General features: G+C 49.4%; 1 protein-coding gene across 4 annotated transcripts; it reads right to left on the bottom strand.

Annotated features, from left to right (window-relative positions):
- Positions 1–316: 316 nt before the first annotated feature.
- On the bottom strand, positions 317–6,832 carry RAB9B (RAB9B, member RAS oncogene family). Of its 4 annotated transcripts, XR_016443859.1 has the most exons (4): positions 6,719–6,832; positions 6,067–6,136; positions 2,424–4,078; positions 317–498 (listed from the first exon to the last, which is right to left on the bottom strand). XR_016443859.1 is itself a non-coding variant. In XM_090060326.1 (3 exons), the coding sequence occupies exon 3, from the start codon at positions 4,044–4,046 to the stop codon at positions 3,441–3,443; it is 606 nt and encodes a 201-aa protein (XP_089916452.1). In that variant the 5' UTR covers positions 4,047–4,078; positions 6,067–6,136; positions 6,719–6,832; the 3' UTR covers positions 648–3,440. The 4 variants fall into 4 exon arrangements, 3 of the variants coding, with proteins under 3 accessions (XP_089916452.1, XP_089916454.1, XP_089916453.1); XM_090060326.1 differs by lacking the exon at positions 317–498 and having other exon boundaries at positions 648–4,078; XM_090060328.1 differs by lacking the exons at positions 317–498; positions 6,719–6,832 and adding an exon at positions 6,431–6,700 and having other exon boundaries at positions 648–4,078.
- Positions 6,833–8,647: the final 1,815 nt, after the last annotated feature.

An 8,647-nucleotide genomic window follows, 5' to 3' on the forward strand; every position in this document is an offset into this window, starting at 1 on the left:
ACTACTAAGTGGATAGCTGGTGACAGGCTTTGGAGCTTGGACAAGCATTTGGAACTTGAACTATCTATTTATATTATAAACATTTAGAAACTGCCCAAAGTGTTAAAAACCTGTTGTTTTATGCAGCCAAATGACCCCGCTACCTTGGCTCCAGTTCCTTGCCATGTGTTCACAGTATTAGGTCAGGTCTTCAGGTGATATAAACTGACATTGCTCCATTTACCTACCACAAGACAACTGTCAGTTTCTAGCTGAGGTTCCATCTCAAACTCCTTATTTAACGCAACAAAAGAAAGCAAAAACATTACATATTTGATTTGACACAGCCAGGTTTTATTTGCTTAAATAAAATGAAAAATATTAGTTGCACAATTCCAGTTTGTTAGCAGTAGTGGCAATTGCAGCAGCTTAGGAGTCACAGGGAAGGGATGCCAGCTGGCAATTGAACTTTGCAATGAAGAGCTGAGGAGTCAGGCTGCTCCAGAAACTGTGCACGCACTGGTTTGAAATAAATTAAACAAATTCAATACATAAAAATACTGCCCTATTTTTAAAAAATGGAGTTTAAAAATACATGCCTAAAATATGTTTTCTTTAAAAAAAGAAAAGAAAAGAAAAAAGAATCAATCTAATGCTTGTTAAAAATAAAGAAGATACCAGAGAACACATTACAGGATAGACAAATAGCTAGTAAGCCTAAATGCACAGTTTATGTATGCTAAAGGCTTTCAGGATTCAGCCATTAGCATCAATATGCACCCAAGGTACTGGGAGATACTCTGTTGTGCGTTCTCCCTCATACATCACAGCTGGTTTACAGTAACTCTCCTTTTTTGCAGGCAGCATCAAAGCTCACACAGATCATGCGATAAGTAGGCTAGAAAAGTAATGTAGTCTAAAGCAGTGGTTTTCAACCTTTTTTCATTGGCAGACCCCTTTGGAAATTTTGAATAGAGGTACTTACTCTGAATTGTAAGTAAGGGTAGTCACATACTTTTGATTGATTGGAGTCATCTTTCAAAGACTCCTTAGACACAGTCTGCAGACCCCTAGGGTCTGTGGACCACAGGTTGAAAACCATTCACCTAAAGGATAGGGCTTCCACTTAACAACTGCCCTACCTGGATGAGATAGGCTCCAACAGCACAGTTTATAAACAACAACCTAACACTGTTTGTACCATCTGCACTTAACAATCTTAAAAACTGGATTAACACAAATATTTGTATATTTTGAGCCTTTAATAAGGACCACTGGACACAGGGTCAGGTTAAGAGGCTCTTCAATGGAATTACCAAGTACAGTTATAAGAAAGGCTAGCCTCTCAGTAAGTTTAGCTGGCCTTTTGATGTCTACACACACACACACACACACACACACACACACACACACCAAAGAGGACGCAAAGTATAACTAGGGAGAGGCAAGGGCATCCTGTGAACACCCTAGGTCTGATTTCCCAGAGGCATGCACTTCCCATCACAAGCCCATTCACTTGGATGGGAGTGATGGGTACTTAGCACCTCTTTGAAGTCAGGCCTCCTATATAAGACCTTTGCACCTACAGTTGCGGTCACTTATATGCACTATTGCCCTTCTGAGAGGGGGCAGACGTACCCTGAGTTTCAGCAAAAGACATTTCTCCCACAGTGCAGGAGCCTTTAGATGATTGCCACTAGCTCCCACTGGCCAATGCTAAGGTGGAAACCTCTCAGCAAGAACAGAAAATTAGCTGCATGTGAGCCACGTGACTTACACTTACTGCATCTATGGCCAAAGACAAACAGGGGAGCAACTGGGCTCATGGTTTGCACTCAGCAACGAGCTGAGATATACACAAGAGAGTGCTCTCACAGGCAGACAATGATATGCTCACAGGCAGTCATCATTACACGATCATGGACAAATGTGGGAGAGCATGAAGTTACATATTACAAGGTTACAAAGGGAAAAAAAATTAGAGCAGCCAGCAAACACAGACCCACTGGCTCCAAACAGATACCTTGAGACTGGTCACCATAAGTAGGCCAGTGCCCTGGGTTAGCAGGCCTATGATTCATTTCTAATGGTGTTTCTGTTTTTCCTTTAAATGTTCAGCCACGTGGAAATTTCTCTAACCTCCCCAATGGTCTTGAGCAAGGTACCATGTTAACACAGAGCCTATTAGCTTAACAGCCCTACCATTAAAAGTCTTGTAGACAATTCACTAGAGGCTCATCACTGGTGGTTACCTCCCACTCACTATCCCTTCTGTTCCAAGATTCTTGAGAAAGCAATTTAATAATGGAGAAATTATTCTAAACTGCCGCATCCAACTCAAGGGATCTCAGATCAAGTGGCCTTTGGCTCACTGGTCTTTTGGCTCACAAAGCACGGAGGATCCTAAGCCTGTGCCCAGGACCAGGACTGCTTCACCAGCATACCTGCAAAAAGGTGCTTTTAATGGATATCCACAAGTCTGTTCATCAACGTGCTGCACATCAAAAAGTTCCTCTGTTCATCTATCACCAATTTTTCTACAGCCATGATATATACTGGTAATTACATGGCACCAAGACCCATGTTCACACTGAGGGTCTATTGTCCATAAAAACTAATATGGCTAAGACAGTGTCCATGAATGAAGATGATGTCCAGTCGGGAGTCATCCAAGATGTGAGCAGCAGCATCTAGTGCTATGCCTCAGGAAAAGCCAACAGCACAACTGTAACCAAGAAGCCAGTCACTCTGTGGAAGTAACATCCATATGCAGCAAAGTTAGAGCTGGCAAATAAAAACTGACCAAGGTAGGCAGCAACATTCAAACACCCTTCTCACCCTTGTATCTCTCCAAATATTTTGAGACATGCTACTTTCCAGGAGGACCCAGGTTCAGCATTGCACACAAGTTCTTCCAAAAGGCTTCAGAAGATTAGGACAGATCAGGACAAAATGCGATAGTCCTAAGAAACGGGCCTATACACATCTATTGTTACTGTATGGATATTCTCATGGTTTTCCAAATCTTTCAGTTTGGTTTTGATGTTCTGCAGGATACTGAATAAACTTCCCTTTGGTAGTAAGGTATGAGTTTAGTGGGCTGAATATTTTTCAGTTCACTAATGAAATACTTTAAGGAATGTCTAGAGTTCTGCACACAACATTTTATGGACATTTCTTAGCATCAATCTTAATTCATAAGCCTGTTAGGTTAACCCAGTCCTTGAGATCAGCTGGAAAGAATAAGGGGAGGAAGCAGCGCTACATCCAGATGCACTTGGGTCACTCATAATATACCTTTCCTTTACACCTAGCACTCCACATGGTTCAACAGAAAGCTGTTTCTAGTCAGTAACCCAACCCACTTTTCTCTCTGCATTCCCTGATATGACTGAGAGCCATTTGCACTTGTTCCATTTAAGGATCAGTTCTAGGGTGTGTTATCTAAGTGACTGACACTATTAACAACACGAAGATCCTGATTTAGAGCTGCTGTGCAGGTCTATTGCATGCCCCAACATGCAGTGCTCCAGTTGCTCTTCAACTGCCAGTACTTGTCGCACAGCTTCTTCAAAGGCCACTGCCACATTGGTGTCATCCTTGGCACTGGTTTCCAGGTAAGGGTAGTTTCCATTTTCCATGCACCAGGCTTGAGCCTCTTCAGTGGTCACCTGTCTATCAAGTTTGTCAATCTTGTTGCCCAGGACCACAAATGGGAAGTGATCAGGGTCCTTCACATCTGCATAGTAGACAAATTCCTTCTGCCAGTTGCCTAGGTTCTCGAAGCTCTGGCGGTCATCAACACTAAAGGTCAGCAGGCAGCAGTCTGCCCCTCTGTAAAAAGGGGTTCGCAGGCTCTTGAACCTCTCCTGTCCTGCAGTGTCCCAGATCTGGAGTGTCACAAAACGTCCATCCACCTCCAGGTCACGGTTTAGAAACTCTACACCGATAGTGTGGAAAGCCTGAGAGTCAAACTTGTTAGTGACGTAGCGGTTCATGAGGGAACTTTTTCCAACGCCACCATCCCCCAGGAGAATGACCTTTAAAAGCAAGGACTTCCCACTCATTGCAGCAGCACAAGGAGCAGGACCAAGGAAACCTACAGATTTAAAAAATGGAAGGGATATCTACTTGAATAGAGTCCAGTTGGTTCAGCAATTAATTTCTCCATGCCAGAATGAAGCGTCTAGGTACTGAGCTGAGTTACAGAAGTGTATAACTGACTGAACATCTACTTGTCTCTATAGGGAAAATCATTACAGCTAAAGGAGGAATATAATCGATGTCCCTAAGGGCATGTCTACACATTGCCCTACAGTGATGTTGTTACTGCTCCATGCTTTACTACTTCCTTTTGGAAGCAGTAAAGCATGGCACAGTAAACTGCCCATATTGCACTGTGCACAGGATGCATGGTTAGTTTTAGCCGCTACTCTGCCGTAGTGGCATGCTAAAACAGGGACGTGTGCTACTATGGCACGGTAGCTGCCAGTCACGTGTAGACCCATGTGGTTGCTATGGCAATGTAGCGCAACTGTAGATGTGCCCTAAAACATGCCTGTAAGTTACTGTTTCACTTCAGAAACAGACAACTGCAAGACTGAGGATACACAAAGGAATTCAATAGCCTTTGTACTCATTTTGTCCTCGTCATGAACTGCATTCCACATCTGGGTCTTGGTATTTTAAGAAATAAGTCTCAAGACTAGAAGAGGCAGAATACTGGCTTTGCAAGAGTGCAGCCCAGCACCACATGGATAACTGAGCCCACCTCCCACTTCTGAATTAATAATGGTTAAGCATATCAGACACAGTACGAGAGAAGTAAAGGGGACTTAAATCTCTTCCAAAAGGAGATTCTTATACAGTGCCAGCACCACAAATACAGGATTATTTTGCTCACCCTTCTCCCTCCCAGAAGACTGCTGCAATCTAGCTATGGCTTGCCCAGAAGTTTTAGGAAGGAAATTTGCCTAAAATTTCACTGAATGTATTAATGGCACCCTGTTTCTCTAACCTTTACTTTAAGGCAGGGGTGTCAAACATGTGGCTCACAGGCTGAAAAGTGGCTCCATTGAATGGATATCTGGCCCCTAAGACTACTGGCAATCCACTGGAAGTTGGGGGACATGGCTGGGGGAGTGGCCTGCTGCAAAATCCACGGCACTTGGACCCCCAGTGGCCTCAGCAATCAGGGTGAGTGAGAGCTGATACAGCCTGGGTCACTCTTTTAGCTACTTCATCCATGATCACTGCCCCTGCCCCAGCTCCTCTGGGTGCACTGTGTCACCACCCCATGCAGGAGCCACTGGTGCCTTGTGCCCCATGCCAAAACTAGAACTGCAACCATGGCATGGGGCATGTATGGGGAACTGGAGTGGCACTATGTGCCGCTTGCAAAAGCTGCTGCCGCTGTCACATACCCTGGGTCAGTCAGACCTGCTCCCACACACGTGCCCCAGGCTGGATCCAGCCCACAAAGAGCCTTGCAGTCTGGATCCAGCCTGTGATACAAGGTGAGTTAGACACCCCCACCTTAAGGCATCCCAGTGAAAGCATAGTACAGCAGGAGAACTTTAGGCTTTGGCGGAATACACCTTGAATAACGAAAGGTTCCATCATCCCCTGTTTTTGCCACTAAATCCTCCATTTCTGCGATTCTCCCATTAACAAAGCAGCTTTCGGTGCCTGGGTTTCAAGTGTCCTATTTGCTAAGAAGTGCATGGCTGTAAAGGTCAAATGACTGCGTAAGAGCTGGTTTGTTAGAATGTCTAAGGCAAAGCTGACTCACCTTAATGATTAAATTGTGCTTTCTTTCTCTGTGTTCCCCACACTGCTCTGAAGGTGCCCCCAGTCACAGAGGCCCTGTTTTTGGTCTGCAATGTTTTTTGTCAGTCTAGCTCTCAGTGCACAGTTACAAGATCATACTGCAACAACTACAGTGCAACAGGTTACTGCATCTGTAGTCTCAGCAGAATGGCCAAGGGTTGAATTATCCTCTCCCTCTGATAAGCTTTTTGAAAAAATTGGGATGGAGGTATGATGCCAGGATGACACAAGAGCTTGCTGCTGCTGCCTGTACCATACCTGTTCTAGCAGACAAAGATGTCAGTCTCCAGGGCTGTCAAGCTGGCTCCTCTCTTGATGCTTACATTCACTACAAGAAGAGGAGAGCGAGTGAGGCATGTGGAGCTGTGCTCAGCAGCTGCGCTGGGAACCCCCTTGACTTTGCAAGCAGGGAGCAGAGTGGCAACAACCAAGGCTACGGGAAACTCACAGGCCTTGCGCAGCCCTGCTGGAAGCTGGAGGCAAGACAGGCCTATCCCGTGCATCAGGGGAATGCGGGCCTTATGCCCCAGCGCAACGCTTGGCCTTACTGAGGGTGTGAGCTCGGGAGGCATCTACAGAGAAAGCAGGGCGGGGACCGAGGTCTGGGGCTCAGAACAAGTACCCGACGGGGCTGCCCAGTGAGACTGCCCGGAGCCGCCGTCGGAGCAGAGGCAGGAGGGCAGCCCGCACCGCTGGGCCCTTCCTGGGCGGGCGGCGGGCAGGGGGTGTCCAGATGCCCCGGACTGGACGGGCGGCGGCACCGGAGGCTCAGCAGGAGGCGGCGGGGGCAGCAGCCCGCCTGCGCCGGGGCCCCTGCGCGTGGCACCGCGCTCCCCCGGCGGGCCGGGCCCCACGCGCTCCCCGCCGGGGGTAGAGCTCGCCCCGGCCCGGCCCCGGCCCCGCCTCTTACCGCAGAGGCCGTGCGCTCACGACCCGCGCCGGGGCAGGTGCCGCCAGCGCCCAGCCCGCCACCGCGCATGCGCCCGCCAGCCCCGAGCGCCAGAGGGGCACGGGCGGTCGGGGGTGGGGCCTGGCGCGCGGGCCCCGCCCCTGCCGAGGGGCGGGCTGGCGCAGGCCGCGCGCGCTCCTCGCCTGTTGCCTGTGGGTCTTTGCTGCGGATGGAGGCGGCTGCTGCCGCCTTTGCCCCTGCGGCCTCTCCGTCATCGCCCCCGGCTTTCCCGGCCCGGCCCGGCCCGGCCACTTTGCCCTGCCCTGCGCTGGGCTTGCCCGGCTGCCCACGTCCTTCCTGACCTGCCGGGCCCCAAACTGGCGCCGAGCCTTCAGCAGGGGCAGCAGTCGGGCCAGGGGGACAGAGCGCCCCAGCCATGCACCGTCTCCGTACGTAAGGGTGCCCTGGCCCACAACCGTTGCCCCTACCTGTTACCGCGGTACAAGCACTAGGTAGTCACGGTAACCCCGCTCGGGATGAAGATCCCTTTGACTGTCCTCTGCCTCAGCAGGCCTGGTGCAGAGTTCACCAGAGCAGCCCCTTTGCTTGGGTGAGCATGCAACAGCCCCCCCGCCCCTCCCCCCAACCCTGCCAAGCACAAACATGCAAAACGTAGGCCTCTTGCCAAACATAGACCCAGTGATCACCAGCCAAAAATGGTGCCTGAGAAGACAAGGTGCAAAACCCACCCAGAGAGGAACAGCAAGAGGGGAGGTGCTGTCGTATTTCCTGAGACATCAGGGCAATCGACTAGTTACTTCCCATACCTGTGCACAAATGCACGGAGCATGGGAAACTAGCAAGAAGAATTGGAAGTCCTCGCACAGTCACAGCACTATGACATGATAGGAATTACAGAGACTTGGTGGGAGCTCACATGACGAGCACTGTCATGGATGGGTACAAACTGTTCAGGAAGCACAGGCAGGGGAGAAGAAGAAGAGGAGGAGGTGCACTTTATGTAAAAGACGTGTGCGATTGCTCAGAGCTCCAGTACGACGTTGGTGTGGTATATGGAATATACCTTTAAGGGGCCTGCAGCGCCCTAATGGACGCCGATATGCAACCTGTACTTGTTTGCCTTACTTTCTCCCTCTCTGTAGAGGTGGCAAGAACGTAGCCGTGTGTCTTTTGGCACCTCTGAAGTTTCTGCAACTTGTGAGAAGCATTCGAGGGTAGTCTAGGAGTTAGCACTGCTGTTGTAGCAGGGAAGGTACTGCGCAAAAGTCTCTCCTTCAGAAGCTGTGCTGGAGCATACTCAAGACCAGTAATGGGTGTGTTCCTCAGATTAAGTAAAGCCAGATATAGATCTGCAGTGTCCTGCAAAATCTTCTTCAACATTGATTTGATGGTATGAACTGTGCACTCAGCCTGACTGTAGATAACCCAGACTAGAATGGGTGATGGTTATGCACAAGTCAGTTGCAAATTATTTCATCATGTTGCAAGACTTGCAAATGGAATGTGATAACAAACAATTTCTTTAGGTATGCCATGGCAAGCAAATACAGACTTTGTTTTGTCTATTACCTTGACGACGCATAGGGGGTGCACCCCCTGAGCGTGGCGGTGCACCTTCTATGAAAAGGCGCTGCCAACACTGCCGGTGGCACCTGCAGGCAGTCATTGTTTACCATCCTCTCCCCCTCACTGCTGCCACTGCTGGCGGCATCTGCGGGTGGTCCACGATCGCCACTGGCTGCCGCTGCCGGCGGCATCTGGGGGTGGTTGCCAACTGCTGGTTGGCACTCACCACCCCTTTCCCTCAGCTGCCGCTGGTGCCGTGGCTACCTGTGGGAGCTCCCTGCTTGCTGCCGCCACGTTCCTGCTGCCGCCAGTGCTGCTGCTGCCTGTGGGACCTAGACATGCCCCCCCAGCCTCCAGGAGCAC

Source organism: Crocodylus siamensis, chromosome 8 (genome assembly GCF_052110815.1).
Source record: "Crocodylus siamensis isolate JL-2025a chromosome 8, ASM5211081v1, whole genome shotgun sequence".
Taxonomy (NCBI): domain Eukaryota; kingdom Metazoa; phylum Chordata; order Crocodylia; family Crocodylidae; genus Crocodylus; species Crocodylus siamensis.

Bases quoted from the DNA above. Each gene is read 5' to 3' on its own strand.
- RAB9B (XM_090060326.1), bottom strand. From the start codon at position 4,046: ATGAGTGGGAAGTCCTTGCTTTTAAAGGTCATTCTCCTGGGGGATGGT.